Source organism: Eschscholzia californica, unplaced genomic scaffold (assembly GCF_041429995.1).
Source record: "Eschscholzia californica isolate CP2 unplaced genomic scaffold, dmEscCali1.0.p SCAF_6, whole genome shotgun sequence".
Classification (NCBI taxonomy): domain Eukaryota; kingdom Viridiplantae; phylum Streptophyta; class Magnoliopsida; order Ranunculales; family Papaveraceae; genus Eschscholzia; species Eschscholzia californica.
The window spans coordinates 35042589-35063015 of NW_028238483.1; the positions used below are offsets into that span (position 1 = coordinate 35042589).

The 20427-nt window shown below is 36.3% G+C and overlaps 3 protein-coding genes across 11 annotated transcripts; 1 reads left to right on the forward strand and 2 right to left on the reverse strand.

The window, feature by feature from the left end:
* Positions 1 to 214: 214 nt before the first annotated feature.
* EMB2411 (DNA replication helicase) lies at positions 215 to 14623 on the forward strand. 4 transcript variants are annotated; one of them, XM_086647359.1, is made up of 34 exons: positions 215 to 1007; positions 1562 to 1723; positions 1811 to 2032; positions 2395 to 2457; positions 2685 to 2876; positions 2958 to 3011; positions 3100 to 3161; positions 3469 to 3601; positions 3791 to 3901; positions 4026 to 4122; positions 4341 to 4423; positions 5089 to 5154; positions 6099 to 6254; positions 6408 to 6463; positions 6577 to 6634; positions 6757 to 6867; positions 6953 to 7009; positions 7119 to 7253; positions 7341 to 7571; positions 8990 to 9064; positions 9275 to 9396; positions 9619 to 9691; positions 9773 to 9877; positions 9992 to 10159; positions 10272 to 10341; positions 10432 to 10583; positions 11778 to 11855; positions 11951 to 12043; positions 12137 to 12274; positions 12517 to 12556; positions 12657 to 12730; positions 12904 to 13041; positions 13471 to 13590; positions 14307 to 14623. In XM_086647359.1, exons 1-34 carry the CDS (start codon positions 696 to 698, stop codon positions 14466 to 14468), a joined length of 3969 nt encoding a protein of 1322 aa, XP_086503485.1. In that variant the 5' UTR covers positions 215 to 695; the 3' UTR covers positions 14469 to 14623. The 4 variants fall into 4 exon arrangements, 1 of the variants encoding a protein (XP_086503485.1); XR_015227522.1 differs by having other exon boundaries at positions 256 to 1007; positions 11951 to 12038; XR_015227523.1 differs by having other exon boundaries at positions 288 to 1007; positions 10432 to 10602.
* Positions 14624 to 15162: 539 nt separating this feature from the next.
* Positions 15163 to 18116, reverse strand: LOC147534050 (Tetratricopeptide repeat (TPR)-like superfamily protein). 6 transcript variants are annotated; one of them, XM_086647364.1, is made up of 4 exons: positions 18003 to 18115; positions 17490 to 17916; positions 17187 to 17367; positions 15163 to 17009 (listed from the first exon to the last, which is right to left on the reverse strand). In XM_086647364.1, the coding sequence occupies exon 4, from the start codon at positions 16286 to 16288 to the stop codon at positions 15269 to 15271; it is 1020 nt and encodes a 339-aa protein (XP_086503490.1). In that variant the 5' UTR covers positions 16289 to 17009; positions 17187 to 17367; positions 17490 to 17916; positions 18003 to 18115; the 3' UTR covers positions 15163 to 15268. The 6 variants fall into 6 exon arrangements, with proteins under 6 accessions (XP_086503490.1, XP_086503487.1, XP_086503489.1 ...); XM_086647361.1 differs by having other exon boundaries at positions 15163 to 17289; positions 17852 to 17916; positions 18003 to 18116; XM_086647363.1 differs by having other exon boundaries at positions 15163 to 17367.
* A 157-nt stretch (positions 18117 to 18273) lies between these two features.
* On the reverse strand, positions 18274 to 19060 carry LOC147534051 (histone H2A.1-like). Its single transcript, XM_086647367.1, has 2 exons — positions 18771 to 19060; positions 18274 to 18662 (listed from the first exon to the last, which is right to left on the reverse strand). Exons 1-2 carry the CDS (start codon positions 18966 to 18968, stop codon positions 18438 to 18440), a joined length of 423 nt encoding a protein of 140 aa, XP_086503493.1. The 5' UTR covers positions 18969 to 19060; the 3' UTR covers positions 18274 to 18437.
* Positions 19061 to 20427: the final 1367 nt, after the last annotated feature.

The following is a 20427-nucleotide window of genomic DNA, read 5'->3' on the forward strand; positions in this document are numbered from 1 at the left end:
ATTTCCGTCATACGGTAGGTGGTTTTGTGCATTGCATGATATTAGCTTCACTACGACAAGTGTCGTGGTCTGTTGTGAATGACATTAGCTTCACTACGATAAGTTTCATGGTTTAATACTATAAAATTATTTTTCATAGGTAATTCTTTCCCGTCATTTCTTAAGTAACAAGCGGATCCTAAATCAAAGTACACTTCCTTCATCAAAAAAAAAAAAATCAAAGTACACTAAAATCAAATGAGAAAACTAATCCTTATAGAAAAATGGACTTCCATACGTGGTGGTGTACAAGTATTTGCGGAAAAAATGTGAAATATTTTACCTCCATAGTCCATATTGTTGAATCATACTTTTTTTTCAATTCCCGCGCGCGCTCTCTCCTCATTCTAGCGATCTCTTTACTCTCTCACCTCTCTCGGAACTCATCTCTCCCTCCCTCTCTCTCTTGAATATCACTATCTCAATCTCTCTATTATCTTCCCACTCTTCCAGTCTCCATGAAATTTTAGAGAGAGAAAGGGATCACTCAGGAGAGGGAGAGAAAGTAAGAAGGAATTTAAGACGGAGGAGAGATTAATTTCTGATTAGCCAAAACGGTAGAGATTAGTTGTTGGTGGTTTTCACATCCAAATACCCCTTCTCTCTAAAATGCAAGTAAAAACTTGAGAGCCCTAGACAGAAAGTTTAATCTTCCAATGGCACCAAAGAAGAAATCAAGTTCATCTTCAGCAAAGAAATCGAATCAGAACCAACAACAATCCCAACCATCCAAGTTTGGAATTCAACACTTTTTTGAGCGTCACACTCAAAACTCCCAAAAACCTAAAAATGTTCAAACACCCCAAACATCAATTTCTATCGTTCAGCCTCAAACCACACCTCCTTCAACACTTTCCCATGTCACATCCATCACCGACACCAGCAAGGAAGATGATGAAATTTGTGAGGTCTCTCCTGAAACTTCAAAGTCGGGAACTTTCAAGCGTTTCAAGTTCTCCCCTGGAATGGTCAGTCAGATTCCATTTGTTTATCTAATTTTAGTTCAATTAGTAGAAATTAAAAGTGGGTTTGATTCAACATTTCCTTTTTTGCATAAAATGATTCAACATTTTACTTCATTGTTGTTAAATGAATACTGTGCGGACGCTTTCTCTCACTTGTATTCGAGGTGGGATCACTAAATTAAGCTCACAAGGTAGTTGTCATGGGAAATTTATTGATAAAAATACATCCAGCACCGCCACACCAGTAGAAAAAGTGAAGCTGCTGTTAGGGAGACAGCTGGGCTATATGGAGTAAGGGGCTTTCGTGCCTCTGAGAGCCAACTAAGGGGTACCCCCTTGACCCTGGTTGATGGGTTTCTCTCAGTGGTCAAGCGACTTTGTCCCCATTAGTATTAGTACCCGCTTCTTTTCGGAAGGCGATTCATACGAGAGTGAGATTAGCAAGTTTCGTGTCAGACCCGCATAATTATGGAATTTACATTTTGCCAACTCTCTATCTACTAGTTTGAGGTTTTAGAGTATATTGGTGTCTCAATATTATTTTATCGTTGTGATAGTTAATAAAGCAGAGTCAAGATGATGGAGCTGAAAGGGTGTCCTGGAGGATCTCTCCGGTGGATGTTAAGGCTGTTACAAAGCGCAAGCCTGAAATAATTAGAGTTCTGGCAGATGCTTCTAATCTGAATGCTTCAAATTTCCGCCATTGTTCAAATAAAGAGGCAAGGTTCCAGATGAATTTTCTGCCTGAGCAGTTTTGTTTTTATCTCTTAGTATTGGCATGTGATTGTTTGATATGGGTTTTACAGAGTTCTATATCTATTGAGGAGTGGATATCTTCTCCAACACTTAAGGCACCTGAAAGATCTCTAGTGTCTTCAAAAGAGGTCTCTATGAGAGAGGTCAACCAGAATCAGGATGTGGATACCCATAGCAGCTGTAGTAGTGGAAATGATAAAAACAAGACCAATACAATTAGTCAACGTAACCCATTTCAGACTCCACCTTCTGCATCGTATTGCTCGGATGAGGTAAAAATACATGGCTTCTGAATATTAATGCTTAATGCAATGGTTACCCAGTTTCCTTCAGTTATAGCAGCAGCTAGTTCTGCTCCTTCTATCTTCACAGGTACCTATTTGAGCAATGCTTCTTGGCACACTGTTTAGCATTCCAGCAGACCCATAGTTGGGATTTGGATAATGCTCTCACTGTTCATAGTATTTCAAACAAGTAACGTCGAAATGGGTTGATGCTATGATAGTAGAAGTAAACTTACCAAATGCCATAACTGTAGCTCTTTTTATCTAAATGATGAAGTTCAACCATAGTTTACTTGGCTCATTTTCTGCACGATAAATGTTCTCACCTTTACTTTTACATCCTATTGCAGCCTATTACTAGTATAGTCTGTAATGGAGCTTCTGATCAGCTGGGTCCACGACAGAAAAAAAAGGTAATTAAGTAATTAATATGTTTCTGGCGTAATTGTCTCTTCTTATGCATTTTGTGGTTGCCGTTCAAGTTAGGTATTCCTTGTTACTTCTAGCACTGGTTCATCTGGTTATTTGCACGATTATCTTCCACATTAAGCTGTTTTTGCTTCTTGTAATGATCAATAATATGCCTTCACTCTTCTAGGAATCGCCAAATGATAACATAATGTACTTTATACTCTTGTAGTCATTGCTTGAGCTTTTGGATCAAGTGGGAGATGTCATTTCAGTTGAAGATCTCAAGCCCGACGACACTGAGAAACATTTTGAAGCCCTAGACACCAAGGCTAGCAATTTATATACTGAATCCAGTTCTCTTGAGAAAAGACCACAGATAGTGGGTTCTGGATTTTCCAATTTATTTTTTCTTGTACTAGAGGTCTGCTTATATTATCTATCCTTTTGATGATTGAATAGGATTTATACGCGTTGGTGTTGACTTGTTTCACCATATATGTAGGTCTCAGAGAAGCATAATACTTCAAGTTCATCACATGTCCAGTGCCCTGTTAAGGTTATTTTTTTGAACTTATATAATTATCTAGTTAGTTACTTTTAATATAGCAGGTTTAAGTTAAGATATTTGTATCCTTCCTTTTTAGGTACTTCGACTGTTGAATGAGCAAAGTGGGGAAGAGCGGGCTTTGCACTTGCATGATGAATGGTAAGTAGATTTAGTTCTTAGATGCTGACTTTTAGTTTTTATGATTTCCCATCTTTTACTTTTGAACTGAATATCTTTATTGTATGAATTATATCCGCTTTAGAATGAATTATGTTCACTTAGTATTTAAAGGGTATTGATAGCACCTTACTCTGATATTTGTATGTTCTACTACTGCTAGAACTTAAATGAGGTTCTATTCAAGAGAAGAACTTTTGCATAGCATTCTCTCTTCTAATTATCTAATCAGGGGGATTTAATTGACCGCCGAGAGATTCACTTCCTATACATTGCTCTCTATGTTTAGGTTTTACAGCGTCGTCGGTCCTGGGGATACAATACATGTGATAGGGGAATTCAACGAACAAGGACAATGCATTGTGGACCATGATAACAATCTACTCATCGTTCATCCTGATATACTTCTGTCCGGAACTCGGGTACTTATTGTATATTCATCTTTGTTCATTTTGTTTGTGCTAGTTGCTGGACATCATATTTCTGTTTTACTGAGTTTGAACTTAAATATTCCATTAGATATCCTTCTTTATAAAAATAATATAGAGAGAAGTAGATGTTTCTGATGGTTCTCTGTCAGAATGAATGTTGACAAACTGAAACACGTTTAGGTTGCTGCTAGTTTCAGCTGCCCTAGACGAGCTGTCTTGGACGAAAGGTTAAAGTGCAATGAGCATTCAACTGCAGCATTAGTCGGTATCATGCTTCATCAAATATTTCAGGTTTTCGGACTTTAATATTGTTTTATTCCTTTAATATGAAAATAACTATTGGTTATGTTGCTTCATTCTAGTAGGTTTTATTGGTCAATGCTGTTTGTGGTGTATAATTTCGTTATTTTTGTAGGCTGGACTTGTTAGGGATCACCCAACTAAAGGCTTCCTGGAAGAATATGCAAGAGTAGTGCTACGAAAAAATCTTGAGAGCATTTATGCATGCGAAGGTGGACATCTTCATCCACACAAATCCAAACCTATGATGAGCTTGTGTTTTGATACTGATAGCAATATAGTGTTACATAATTTTCATTTGGTTTAATTGCTAGACACATTAATGCAGTTGTAATGTTAATATTGCCATCCATTCTTGTTACTACTACTAGGCCCAACTTCCTCATCTTTTGAAGGTCTTAAACTCAACATTCTTTCATGACTTCTGCAGTAAATGAGAATGATATGCATACTACACTGATTGAAGCAATCCCAAAATTACTGAATTGGATTATTTGGTTTAGAGATTCACAGGTATGGTCATAAAAAATTATATTGACTATATCTTTGTATGTGTGTGTGTGTGTGTGTGTGTGTGTGTGTGTATATATATATATATATATGAAACCGGATTCTTTGTCTATCCCTAATTCCCTATAATGCCAAAACTTTCACAACGTTTATTAAGGATACACGTGAAGATGATCATTGTCGTGGGGATATTATCCCCAACATGAAGATCATCTTCAGGAACTCATATCATTCTGAAGAATGTGAGCCAATTAAAATTGTCGCAAAAAAATTAAAGTTCGAAACTTTTTTTTGTATCGTCGTTATCAGATTAAAACTGGGGGTTAGATTCGTCATGAGATGATTTTTCGTGTACGATCCTCAAGGTTATGAACACCCCAAAGGAAAAAAGAGAGGCCCTATAAGACCTTGTCAAATTTTTATTTAAATAGACACCATGAACGAATCCCATCTCTCTATGTACATACATATACATATAGATATACGTATATATTGTTATATACAGTTATGCTTATGTATATACATTTGTATGTACGTAAACATACCTACAAATCAGTATATTTTTGCAAGAAAAGAATGTTTTGCAAATTACATGGCATAGTACTTAGTGAACACTTCCACGTAAACTACTAGTTTAATACTAATTGTTGTGCCGAGATGTTCAACAGGCAACTAAGGAATCTACTGTTGATTTTGGGTCAAAAAATGAGCAGAAGAATGTCAATATAATAGAGGTAACACTCTTTCTCTTGGATGTTATTAGTGAGCGCCTTTACATATTGGAATTCATGTATTTGTTTACAGCAATATCACTAAATACATGTGCATCCCATACTACATTACTGCATGGTACTTATGGTTTTCTTGTTACTACAAAAATACACAATTTCTTAGATGGGAGAAAGACTTTATGGAGCTACTGAGTACGATTTTGAAGTTTTAACATAAACTAGCAAACCGAAATAAGAAAAAGAAAGAAGAAGATCGGGTGAAACTAAAACTAGGTCTGAGTAACATCCGGGTTACTCGGAAGTTGGTAGTCAGACTACACAGCTTTGCGCATGAACACGTTGGTTTCCATGTACTTTTAACTATGGTGTTACAACTTCTACGTATCTAGTTTGTGGATATCTAATTCAAACCCAATTGGTTATAAGTTGAGAGGACCTTGATATTGTGTTTTTGGTTATTGGAGAACATTTTGTCCATGTGGGTGTATTCTCGCACTCCCTCTCATGTGTGGTATTCTTTTGAGCCTACCATGTGTCTTTTTTGTTGGGTGACATGGAGCATGTGTGGTCCTTGGTCCTATCACATATGGGGCTAGCTTCGATACCATGTTAAGTTTGTGAACATCCAACTCAAAACCAATCGGTTATCATTACGAAGGACCTTGATATTATATTCTTGGCAATGAAAGTACCCTTTGTACATGTGGGACCCTTCTCACAATACATGCCGTTCATTTATTTGGTCCTTTGAGTAGTTCTGAAACCACTTATACTGTTTTAGGCTTTTTCTTTTGTGTGGTGGTCCCATGTATGCCTGTGCATAAATTTGTACTGAATGGTGCACATTGAACAGGTATATAGTAATTGTAGTTGTTATGTCGAACTTCCAAGTTTTTAAAGTCTATTTAGTTAATTGTTTCATATAAGTGATTCATTTGGAAATGTAGGTGGTGGATATTGAGGAAATGGCATGGGCCCCAAAATATGGGCTGAAAGGAATGATTGATGCTTCTGTCCGAGTAAGAGTAGAGTCAGAAGTAAATGGAGCAACTGAAAAAATCATGCCATTAGAATTTAAATCTGGAAAGGGAACCAGTGGTCAGGCAAGTTTACAATTTCATAATTACAAATGAGGCTGCTGGTGTATAACTCATTGTCTTGTTTGCGCATATATGGAAATTTGAGTTTAACTCTTGCAGTAGTTATACTTCCCACTTTTCTCCTGATGGTGTGTACCTGTACTCTTGTATTTGCAGTCGTTCATGGAACATTGTGCTCAGGTGGTCTTATACACTCTTCTAATGTCTGAGAGGTACGTTTGATCTCGCAATTTCCCCGCGCTATGCACCCTACTTTGGTGATATTTCCCAATGAGACGTTTTATTCTATACATGACACATTCTTTAATTCATCTTATATTTGCAGATACCTTAAGTCTATTGATTCTGGTCTTCTCTATTACCTCCAAACAGATCAAACAAAAGTAAGTAAATCCATGCTTTTAAATGTTTTTTCCTGCGTGGGTTTGGGAGGAGGGGTAATGGGCAATAATGAAATACTTATTTCAAACTACTTGCTTCTTCGCATCTTTTCTATTACATCAAGGGAATTCTGGCTCAAAGATCTGATGTAGTTGGTCTAATCATTCGTCGTAATGAACTTGCAAATGATATTCTGAAGGCATCAACTGTGCAGCAGTTGCCTCCAGTGCTACGGGTATATGATTGGTCAATTAACCTTGTACATTCTATAGATAATGCTTTTGTAATTACCACTGATTATTACTGCATCTTCTATGCAGAATCCAAACATGTGCAAAAGTTGTCGGCACCTAAATGTGTGCCTTAGCTACCATAAGGTAATATTCTGGCCCCTCTATCATTTGATGAACTGTTCTTTTACTATTACACCTACTTTTCTTTTTCTGAATGTGTGTAACTTCTATTTCCTATAATCCTATCATCCAGGCCCATGGTGGTGACAGAAATAGCAGTGGGCTACCTGATCTTTTTGATTCACGTGTCGAACAGTTAACCAGTGCTCATTGTGATTTCCTTCGACACTGGGACCGGTTAATTGACTTGGAGGCTAATGATACCATGGTAATATTCGAAATAATAAGAATACTAATTATGTTTGAATTTGGATATATGGAATCCCTTGACTGCTTTTTTTTTTTATTGTTTTAGGCTGCTAAAAAAGAACTATGGCATTCTCATAATTTGGGAAGTGAACGCTCCACCAATGGTCTTTCTTCTGTTATTTTAGATGCTTCGAATGAATTAACACGAAACAAATCCCCAGAGGATGGCCGATTCATATATAGGTTTGTGCGTCAAGATCTCCAAGATCCAGAAGTGCATGACGAAGCTACGGAATCTCGCAAACTAGATTGCACACTGAAAATTGGGGATTACGTGGTAAGATTTTCTCGGGAATTTAACTTTCTTATTTTACTTCCTATGAATAGCCTTAATTGATTCACTAAACTAATCTTGTGGTTATCTTTATGCTTCTTTACGGCATTTTTGGTACTTAAAGTTCGAACTATCTGAATGTTTGTTCTGACTTGGTGATATTCTTTAGCTTCCTTGTTGAAACTTTGAGTGAATATATTGAGGGAAAATTATTACAATGAGTTCCAGGAACACAAATTTCTTGGATCCTAGGTTGTACACCAGGTCAGGTGATGTTGAATACTGCATATATTTTAAATGATACAATAATGTAATCTTCATTTATTTTTAGACTCTTCAACCTTAGCAGCACTTAGAGCACCCTTTCCTGTTGTCTGTTGAGATCCACAATCTACTTTCCTACAGTCTGGTTAGATCCATGAGATTTTTACTAGTTCCTATAGGCTCAATAGTGAAACCTGCATACTAGATATTCCACAATCTACTTTCCTGCTTAGCCTCAGTAATGCAATCCTGAATCCTTATTTCTTCATCCCGTGCTTTTAGCCATTTTTGTTTGGATTATCTCTAGATACTTTGGGCCCTCTTGGTGAAAATTCGGTGATGAATAGTTATGTGCATTCGTAGTTGGAGCAAGGATCTGACACGAAACTTCAAAGAAAAATCTTTAACATGGACTCACACATAGTCGAATTTATAACAACCAATCTTTCACAAATATTGCTAGGCTGTTACTATTTAAATATAATACAGCAAAAGAGAGAACGAAAACACCAACCCATCGTTAGCGAATTAATTACAGCTCTAAATTCAGACCACATTGTGTAGGGAGGAGGAATCTTCTCTCAGAAGTAACCTTTGAGAAGCATAAGGTGTTTGGAGTATATGCCCCCTTTTGTGTATTGCCTTTCTCCCATTCTTTGCAGGAAGATGTGGTCCTCAGCCAAAGCGGAACAGTATGATTTGGAGAGGAACGCATTGCGCTTCTACTCAAATGTCATCTCACTCTTTACTAGTTTTTTCCCAGCATCTTCTTTCGCATTGTTCTCAGTGGAATGTTGGTGCATAACCTCTCCATTTGGATATAGTGTGTTGCTATTTTTGGGCTCATGTATGTATGCAGCTTTGTTGAGCTTATAGCTACGTAGCAAATATAAGAGTTTGTCTTTATTATGGATAGTAAAGTGACTTACTTTCGAAAAAGAATGTTATGTCCATAATGTCACATACCAGATCTTCTACCTATGACATCAACGTAGTGGACCCTACTTTTATATCTATTGATATGACTTGTGTTCATTATTTTGATGCAATTTGTTGGTAGGATGAAAACAAGCTTGTCTACTAATTTGCTGTCTTGATCATCTTCTGCGTACACCTGAATTTCTATCTTTTTTACATATCAACCTTTTGTTTTTCAGATACTTGGGTCAGAATCTAAACATGTTGCCGTAGCAAATGGAGTCATAGCCAACATAAGCCAATTTCATGTTTCAGTAAGGATCAGTCATCATAGGGTTCCGATTTGTTGCTTTTCTGTTCTTATGGCCATATTGCATAACTAAGTCTGCGATCTTGCTGATACTCCTTTTCGAGATGGATGAACAAAAGGACAAAATGACATTATGTGTGAACAATTATCTGTATTAGCACTGTTAGAATTAACTAATCGCCCAAAACTTGTACCTTTTTATGTAAAACTTTAGGTGTCCTTTTCTAGGCGGTTAAGGCTTCCTTGGAGTAAACCTTCTTCAGAAACTGGAGAACTTCTTAAGGAGCTTTGGCGGATTGACAAGGATGAACTAACAACTTCTTTCGCAATCATGAGGTATACAACATAATTATATCTCTCTTGGTTATCGTAAATTAATTATTTCTAGCTCAGATTTCAACAACTTCATTCGCAATCATGAGGTATACAACATAATTATATCTCTCTTGGTTATCGTAAATTTATTATTTCTAGCATAGATTTCTGGTTAGTGTCAATAGAATCGTTAGTAAGAAAAAAGACCACGGCATTAACATATATTTCATGTTTGGCTGGCAGATTCAACTTAACACAATTGTTCCTACAAAGTATACAAAGTTCTCGACTTAGGAAGATGATTGTTGATCTCGAGGTGAATATATCTTGCTCACACTCAGATTCTCTGCAGTCTAATGCATGTGAAAACTTTAGTTCTTGGATTGATTCATTCCAGGCTCCAAGGTTTGACAGTGGTATTGTATTTAGTCAAGATCCAGCAATAAGTTATATTCGTTCAGAGAAGAATCTCAATGACGATCAGCGTAGAGCTATATACAAGGTTAACTAAGTTTTTCTTGGCTTCTTATTTTTACCTATTTAGTTAGCATGATTATTCGTCAAGGCCGTGAATTAACTTATCTTATGTTTGCTTAAAACCAACTTAAACTTGCAGATACTTACAGCGAAGGATTATGCCCTAATTCTAGGAATGCCCGGCACAGGCAAAACATCAACAATGGTTCATGCTGTGAAGGCTTTGTTGATGAGAGGTGCATCCATTTTACTCACTTCCTACACAAACTCAGCTGTGGATAATTTGCTTATCAAATTGAAAGCTCAGGTCATCTCTTTCCCAAATATTGAATGTTTTCGACCATTCATGTATGTGATAAGTGACTAAATATGTTTGTTTAAAATCTCTTCTCAATATTTTACAATATTAGCTATTGTAGGGCATAGATTTTTTAAGAATTGGGAGATATGAAGCTGTTCACGAGGAAGTTCGTGGGCATTGTTTCTCAGGTTAAAATGATATTTTTTGTGAATACTTTGGTTTCACCTGTTTTCTGTTCTCTATCTAAACATGGGCTTACTTATATTCTTGTATGACAGCGACCGAAACATGCAGTGTGGAAGATATTAAGCTAAGACTAGAGAAAGTCAAAGTTGTTGCAGTAACTTGTTTGGGGATAACTCACCCCTTGCTTGCGAAGAAGCGGTTTGACGTGTGCATAATGGATGAAGCTGGACAAACTACTCTTCCTGTATGTATGATCCTTCTGAGTACTGCACTTCCCTTCTTTTCCTTTTGTTTCTTGTACCATTGAGGTGATAAGAGTACTTCGAAAGAGTAATATGAAGTATTTGGCCTTGGTGTTTCTGTTTATATACGTCATATTAATAATTTTACATATGTTTAGTTATGGAGACAGTTGACGTGCTACTTGTTTTGAGCTCACTGCAACACGATCTGCACGCATTATGATCTTCTCATCATATTGATAATTCATTGTAAAATCATCTTACTCGAAGATTTATACACCATCAAATTTATTTTTACACTTCAAATATTATTAACGTCTTGTAAATGAGTCAAATACTGATGGGGTAGAGGTTTTAAATGATGTAATTTTCTATGATGGTCGACGTGGTGAGTAGATAATTACTACAAAAACCCAACCTCTGCATCATACTGTCATCTTCGTATAGCAATTATAAAAAGAATAATGTCAATTATGCGTCATTGAGTATGTTTGCAGATCCTGGCATTATAATCAGCATATATAAATTAAAGTATGGAACCAACCCATATATAAATAAGAATATGCAGCTAACTTAAATATGTACAAATATCTAATAGGTTGGTAAGTAGACTCTGAACTGTCGAACCATCCAAGTATTTCAATGTAAGAGTATATTTTCATGAAATTCATCTTTTATATATTTCCACATCTTGTCCACCTTCGCTATTTTTTTCTATAAGGGCAAAAATATATTGAAAAAAGTCAAAAGTGATAGAATGGTTACAGATAGAAAAAAGAACCATGGTTATGTCTCATCACTATTTTCACACTAAAACGACCTTAAAATTAGAGATAACAGTATGACATTGAAACGAACCAGCTGCTTATCTCGAAACCCACTGATAGACTGTAAGTTTGATATTTGATATGGACCTATGATATTATCCAATGATATTCTTGGTCTTGAAAAAACCTTCTGTTCCTATACTTTAATAATATCCAATTGATTGCAAAGAAATTAAGTTCCCAAATAGCTATTTTTGTGCCCTCATGCATGTGCAGGAACGGAAGTTCTAAATCTTCGAGTTTGAAGTTGCCCATGTGTAGTTCATCAAAGCCCCAAAATGTCTCCATACTAGGTTTCTTTTTCGAAATACGTTCGCTAACATATACCTGAAAGGGCGAAACTGATGTTGGTGATATTTTTTTGTATAGGTGTCCTTGGGGCCCTTGACGTTAGCTTCAAAATTTGTTCTTGTTGGAGATCATTACCAATTACCTCCACTTGTTCAGGTTTATATTCTTCATCTTTTATCTCTAGACTTTTGCTTGATTTACATGTTATCATTCACGAAATTGGTTGTTATACTATTCCGTTTTATTCTTAGAGCGCTGAGGCTCGCGAGAATGGAATGGGAGTAAGCTTGTTTTGCAGGCTTTCAGAAGCTCATCCCCAGGCAATTTCAGCTCTACAATGTCAGGTTTGAAAACAAGTTAGCTATATTTTGGGCTTAATTTCTGTGTGATCCTATCTTACCCATCAAAATAATTGGAATGCTTTGTTATATATGCAGTATCGAATGTGTGCCGGCGTTATGGAACTATCCAACGCCTTAATATATGGAAACAGATTGCGCTGTGGTTCCTCTGAAGTCGCAAATGCCAAACTCAGATTTTCGAGTCCGAAATCTAGTACATCATGGCTAAAGGAGGTAGACTAGAAATTTCGTTTTTATTCTAGTATACATTTATAAAGAAACTAGGTTTCCAGATGCTGTTCAATCCTTTTCATAGAGTTCTTGCTTATAATGAGTAATGGTTGAAGCTTTTCTAAGAACAAGTTGCTGACGCATTATATGTTGTTAATTCACATAGCATCCGTTAAATTTATAGAATATCTGTACTGTTTATTGTCTCTTGGGATCATTATAGTATTCTATTTTGTGTTTGACAGGTATTAAATACGAACAGATCTGTGGTATTGATCAATACAGGTATATAACTTTATTTTTACATTAAGATCTTCAATTCTTCAGTACTGTAGTTTTTTTATACAATTTGAGATTCCTAATAAAATCGTCTTTTACAAATCAGATACTTTACCTGCTTTGGAGGTGAAAGAACACAAAACTGTCAATAATCCAACTGAGGCTTACATAGTCGCGGAGGTATAATTCTCATTTAACTCATACTTTGATTATTTCTATCTTTTTAGAATCAGTTCATTTCTTGTGTTTCCTTCGGGTTCTCTAAATTTTTTAAACCATGCTTTCTTGCAACTGCTTTCTATGTTTTACCCGAACTTTGAAGATTTTTATTTGTTGAATATTTACTATAATAGGTCACTAATGAATTACTGAAGAGAGACATTGTTGGGGAAGATATTGGGATCATCACTCCATATAACTCACAGGTGAATCTCATCCGACGTGTTCTAGGCACAACGTCTGTGGAGATACACACCATTGATAAATACCAGGTAATTTTTTTTAACCTTGAATAATTACAATGTTTAGAAACTATGTTTCGGAAACTTTTTCTCCAAGTGAAAAAGTACACAATCACCTAACTAGTTGGGACCGGCTGATCCCCTCGTGTAACTTGTGGACCGGATCAAGATCGTCAGGATCGAGGGTAACCCAAGCCAATAATGTCAAACCCCACGGGTTAGTTATGTATTAAAGTTATCAATTTTTGGAATTGAATTTGATTGATTAGATTAGATCGTGTGGACTTGTTATAAATGAAATCTCGTAACTATGATTTTATGTACTTGATAAGTATAGGTATGTAGATAAGTATTTGTATTAGATCGTCTGGGAACCGCCTCTCTCCAATCCCAGCGCGAGCTGCTTTGCAATCATCTTTCTTGATACCTGATGAATCCAAATTGTGTTGACATGAGCAGGGAAGGGATAAAGAATGCATAATTGTCTCATTCGTAAGATCTACAGAGAATCCAAGGGGATGTACGTCTTCGCTACTCGGAGACTGGCATAGGATCAATGTAGCTCTCACACGTGCCAAGGTATTTCACACCATTAAGGTTTCTATTTTGTATTTTCTCCGGAAGTTAATCTCTCCAAACGTTAGCAATTTAACAACATTTTGATAACTAAGATCGATACAAATCAAACTTTTAGAAAAAACAGATCTAAACTCCCTGACTTTTAGATTGTTAACGGGTTTCCAGTTGAGTACTTTAACTATCTGAGAACAAAAACCTATTAGAATAAGTGTATGCATCCTTGCTGGTTCTGATAAATGTACCGAGGACAGAACGATTATAACTCTTCATGCTTCAGCACTTTTAATTGACTCTAGTCCTAAATATTTCCATTCCTAGTGACTTTCCGGTATTTCCATTCCAATCCTGACAAATCAATGCATACATTCGAATTTGTTTTAAGTTAGAGAAAAATCAAAGTAAAACATTGCCTTTTCAAACTCATGCTAGTGTCCTAGTGGCCTCCTCTGGTTATGTCAGATATAACTATACCAACACGGCAACACCCAAACCTAATTATACTGCTAATTACTCTGGTTATTAGTAATTCGGGTTTTGGTATCTCGTAATGAATCCAAAACTGTGAATGTTGGTTCTGATTCTGTTTGATTTGTGATAATTTGATGCTTACTGATTTCCTTACTCTTTAGGAAGACAGAATATTGCAAGAATGGAATATGAATCTAATATGTTCTCGATATTATGTGAAATTTGACATGTACATCTGATAATTGCAGAAGAAATTGATAATGGTGGGATCATGCAGAACTCTTTCGAAAGTACCTCTGCTCAAGTTTCTAATTGAGAAAGTGGACGATCAATCGGGAATTTTGAATGTATCAAGGAAGGATATTCCACATCTAGGAGAGCTCAAAAGATGCTCATCAAGTATTAGTTGAGCCTTCTTTCAAATTCTTTATTGTGTAAAATTTTGCTCTTTTTTGTTTCTTTTTCAGCTAAAAATAAATTGTAAATTAATCCAATATGCTGAAAAATGCTCCCACATCGAAAATCAAAATGCTCCCATATCGAAAATCGATTGTTTTTTGTGAAAGTTTGGTGCCATGTCTTCTCTTTTGTTATTAACTAGACAAAAAAGCCTCATACTTGTTCCCATTGTTAAATTAGAAAATTCTCGCAACTTTCTTCTTTCTCTGAGTAGATCTTTGATCCCAAGAACATCAAAATTTGTTGCTTGGGTTTAAAACGGAACAGATCTTTTCAATCCAATTCTGCTATGGTGATGAAGGGGCAACAAAGTGTATACTAGTTACCCTCAGATAAGGTTCACAAAGTTCAATGGCCAAGTTAAGCTTCTAGAAGATCAACACGCTGTTTCCATTGTGTTCGTGAAGTAAGAATAGATCAACTTGTACAAGCTCGAATCATGAACTTGAGATAGATCAAAATTAATTGAAGAAACAAAAGCTTTTGAAGCAGATGATCCAAGATTAAGAGAAAGAAAAAAACAGTGACCTAATAGAGAAGGCCTGTGACCAACTTGCAATGGTCAAGAGTGGAACTAGACTATGTTTTTGTTTGGTTTAGTTATAGCATGGACCTTGCTAGAACTGAGTCCCGATCAATAAAAACTTCAAAAAATGTGAGTTTTTTGAATATATGTATAGAGAGTTAGACGCAAACTAAAAATAGATGAACGATAACTTGCACGCATAGGTAGAATTTACATGCATTCTTCTTACGAAAAGAATTTGGAAATCAAACGTTTGTAAGTAACAAAACCAGGTTTCATCCCCATCTTCAACATTTCATCATGAATTTTCATGGCTTTTCTCATCTCCTTTTCGTGACAAAGACCTGCTATCATAATCGAAAAACACCCACTACTCAATACGTTCCGCCTTTTCATATACTCAAAAACACGAATCGCCTCATCGTTCTTTCTCTCTCTAAAAAGACCAGTTAGAAGTACATTATAAGTTGATATATCCAAAGTTCCACCAAGTTTTTCAATCCGATCATGTAACTTAACTGCCAAACCAGTTTGATTATTAGCACAATAATGATCTATCAATGAACTACAACAGAGAGATTCTGGCAGAAGACCCTTCTCCAAAATCAAATTCAAAATACCCTCTACTTCTTTCCATCTACCTTGACTACATTGAACATCTATGAACTTTCCAAGATCTAAACAGGAAGGAACATAACCCTCCATGATAACATCTTTTAACAAATTTTCGACGTCTTCTGACGGTTCGTTCTTGCAAATAACATCTGCGAGTGCACGATAACAATTACGGTTCACTATAATTACTTTCTCTTTCATGATCTTATATATTCTCATTGATTCATCCATTTTTTCTTCCTTACAGAAAATCCTCAACAAGTAACTGTATGAAGTATCGGATAGTCCAACATTTTCGTTCAAAGATCTCTCGAACAACATTTCTGCAGCATAAGTTCTTCCTAATTCACAAAGCTTCTGAATACTAGGATCATAATTTGATAAACAAATACCCGGAAGCAACTCCTTTTTAACCATATCTCTAGTTATCGTCTCGACAATTTGAACATCCCCGAATTTACATGCACCATCAAGAACTGAACTATATATGCTAAAACCAGGAGTGAGATTCTTACTATACATCTCATTCAAGAGATCAATTGCAGTAGTGAGATTTCCTTGTTTACAGTAGAACTCGATGATTAAGTTATAAATTACGGCATTGCTAATACCTGAATTCAATAACTTCATTGCATTTTCGATCTTCCCTTGTTTTAAAAGAATCCGAACAACCAACGACCAAGTAAATGAATCAATTGGATTCCCATAACGAAGAAATGCAGAAAATAAACACGAAGCCAATTTTACCTCACTCTTTTGCTGTAATACATCGAGCAGTAGATTGCAGCTATGAACTGAAGGTTGCTGATAGTTATAAACCCTAATAGTGCTAAATACTTCCAAACCTTCAAACACCAAACCTTTATCTGAATAACATTCTAGAGCAAAATTACAAACCAGAGATTTTAAGTCGCTATTTTTACATTGTTTGGTCAATGAATGAAGAACAGAAAATGCTGCCGGTATGGATTGAATTACAGAATTGAAAAGAGGTCTAGCAGTTGATTGGAACCCAGAAGTGACTAGAATCTGGATAAGCTTGCATTGACAATCGAAATCTGGCTTAAACCCTAGTGTTGTTTTGGCCCAGTTAAAGAAATTAAGAGAGAGTTGTGGGTTATTCTCAGTCCTTCTGAGGATTTTGAGGAAGAGATTGGGTGCTAACTTCTGGTAAAGATTGAGCTTTTGAACATGTGGAATCCAATTATGTCTTTGTAAAAGAAGAGAGGAGACTTGGGAGACAATTTCGGTTTGCTGAATTTGGTTTCGCCATTTCAAGGAAGATTGGATTTGATTTTGGTTACTTAGATTTTTCCACTGGACGACTTCAGATTGTTCAATTCGGATCTGTCTGTCGAGAGAAGTGAGAATTTGAGTTTGTTTAATTAGATTTCTCCGTTTGAGCGAGGATGATGGGAATTGAGATTGCTTGATTTGGTTTCGACGTTTAAATGCAGTTCTTTGAGTAGAGAAACTATTGAAGAAAAACGAAAATTTTCTTAGAAACATTAGAGTTTAGAAATCTCACATCTAGATGAAAATATCTTGAAAGTTGCATCAATTTCCTCCACAACATGAACCTTGGAATTCAACTCAAACGGCTTAAATGCATCTCCATGCACCTCGCATATCTAAAAAAGGAAACGATAAAAAAGAGTGGTAAGAGTCAATGGAAGCACTTTCAACTTCCAAGTCTATCAAAAAGATAACTTAAAATAGCAAAACTAAAAGGTAGTATTAGCTTTTCCGACGTCCGATCAAGACCTGAATTAAATCGAGCTTGGTTTGTTTCTTTTGGTGTGATTCATGATGTATGACTCGTCTGAATAGCCGATTCGGGTTGCTTTTTGGTCTATTTGAGTTAGATTTCGACAATGAGGGGAAAATTAACCCCACCTAAATTAGTAACTAGTTTTCCTTTCGACTTTATTGATCATCATCAAAGACACTTGACAATCATACAAAATTTGAGAATGTCAAATACTAGCCAAAGTTTATCTTTGCTATCAGAAGTAAAAAAGAATCAACATATAATTTTATAATCTTCCACCATTATGATTACCAGATGAAACCCTGAGGTGGGAACTAAACATCATTTTCCCATTAAAGATCAGAAATTAGTTTCTCACATAAGTACCCAAATTAAATTACAAAACCCTACTTCCATTTTTACTCATAAATCGATAATATTACCTGGAAATTATATATTACTCCAAAAAAAGCTTCTCAACCCAAGACTTTCTCTCCAGCTTCCAACTCTAACAAAAAATAAAGTATATTCAATCATTGTGATTTCTTAAATACTTTTGAACTCCAAAAGTTGATTAGGAGAGTTAACACTTACCCCATGAAAAGACATTTTTAACCATTGAATACCCAAATCAAGTTTGAATGGAACCCTAGAAGTAGAAACACCTTCCCTTTATTTATTCTTCTCTCAATCTCTCTCACTCCATCAGAATTTTCTTTCTGCCATGTTTTTATCTTTTACCAAAACAAATGGGTTTGTGGGCAGTATTGGGCCAGCCCAGAACGTATAATATCAATGAATTGTTATGGGCGCCGAATATATTCTACAAAGCCACTAACGGTTAAAAGCGGTACAAGATAAAAGATAACCCAACTAATTTGATTCTATTAATACTTTGTCGAACATTATGAACAAACCCACAACAAAACCCTAAAACAAAAAAAAAAATATGATCAACCCAACAATACTACTCCCTACCCAAATTCAAAATCAGTTAGTCATTGATCTGAAAACTTAAAATATAAAACTTCAAGCCTTCTTTGGTGACTTTCCCTCACTAACTTTCTCGCTCTTCTCAGTCTTCTTCGGCAACAGAACGGCATTAATATTAGGAAGAACACCACCGGAAGCAATGGTTACTCCGGCTAACAATTTCCCCAATTCTTCATCGTTTCTCACTGCTAACAATACATGTCTCGGTATAATTCTTGATTTCTTGTTATCTCTTGCTGCATTTCCCGCCAACTCTAAAACCTAAAAAAATTCATAAACAATCAAAACAAAATTAGATATATACAAATCTGGATTCATCAGAAAAGCTTCGGTAATGTTAGAAAACAAAAAACAGATCTTGATCATTACCTCAGCAGCCAAGTATTCAAGAACAGCGGCGAGATAGATCGGAGCACCGATTCCGACTCTTCGAGAGTATCTTCCTTTCTTCAAGAATCGAGTGATTCTACCAACTGGGAATTGTAAACCAGCTTTCGCAGATTTGGAAACAAATTTCTTCCTATCACCACCTCGCCTTCCTCCCTTTCCTACCTTTCCTGCTTCCATTTCTTTTGATCTTCAAACAATTCTAGAGAGAGAGAGAGGGAAGAGTAGAGATCTAATTTCTAGGTTTTCGATTGATTGTGATATTTGGTTGTAGTTGGGGTGCTGATTATTTATAGTGATTTATCGGGAAGTTAAAGTTTTGGATATCGTACTTTGTCAATGATGATCGGGCGATTGAGAGCTTGACACGTGAGCGATCCGTGTGTTTTGAATTTAGCCAATAGGGGTTGTTCTAATTTCAAACGAAGGATAAAATTTTCAAATAGGCGGGAGCGGGAATTATTTTGACGAGTTTTGAAATTTGAGATGAATTGACTATAAAGTCCCTGAAAATTTCTAGGCACCAGCTAGTGAACAGGTGATGGTGGTTCACTCGTTTGTATCACTTCTTTTTTTTTGTGAGATACTCGTTTGTATTTGCAGTTAGATGTGGACGGTGGTTAATGCAGTTAGATGTGAAGAATTCATTTATCAATGGTACTCTCGATGAGAATGCCTGTACAGTACAAGCAATCAAGCATCGAGTTTGTGAGTACTTCTTCTCTGATACATGTTTGTCATCTTCGTAAGCCACTTTATGATCTCAGGCAGACATGTTGCAACTTGAATTTCGCTTTAGTTAAGTCTCGCGTCTCACAGTTTATCCTCTCCACCAGACATGGCACACTTTTATTTATTTCTATATGTGGATGATATCACTGTTATAGGGTGCTAGTTCGTTTGACATGGAGATTGTTATTTATTGTCTTGCATCGGAGTTTGATGTGAACTATACAGGGCCTAACATTAATTCTTAGGGATTACAAACGCAACAAGAAAGGTTTGTTTCCTGACTCAATCGAAAATCCATCTGATATCTTCAAAATCTATATAATAAAATAGGTGGATGGGTGCTGACCGGGACAAACCCCTGGATAAATCCGGCCGTCCGTCCCACGTCAGCACTAGCATCCACCGTTGGATTGAGTTACCCGGGTGCTTGTGGGTATGTATCTTTTCGGAGGCTTGTCACGGAGAGACACATCCCTCCTCACGGACATGCCTCTTCTAAACTCCCTCCATAAAAACCATCACAGTCAGAAATACTCCATAGAAAAGGATTGGCTTTGGATTTTGTTTTGCTTAAGTCGTTTGGTGGTTGGTGTCGGCAAGGTACGATATTCTTATTTTCTTAGAATTTCATTTTTGATGTTCTGTTCTCTTAATTTTTTATTGTCTGAATTCTCTTAATTTTTGGGTGCTGACCGGGACAAACACCTGGATAAATCCAGCCGTTCAATCCACGTCAGCACTCTCATCCACCACCGGATTGAGTGACCCATTGCTATAAACCATTGGATTCCTATTAAGAGACACATCTTCTCAAGGGACACATCTGGTCAAAGGACATATCTTCTCAAGGGATTCAACCGGGAGCCTACAGCCACAGTTACTCACCTTTTCTCCTTCTCAACGGACA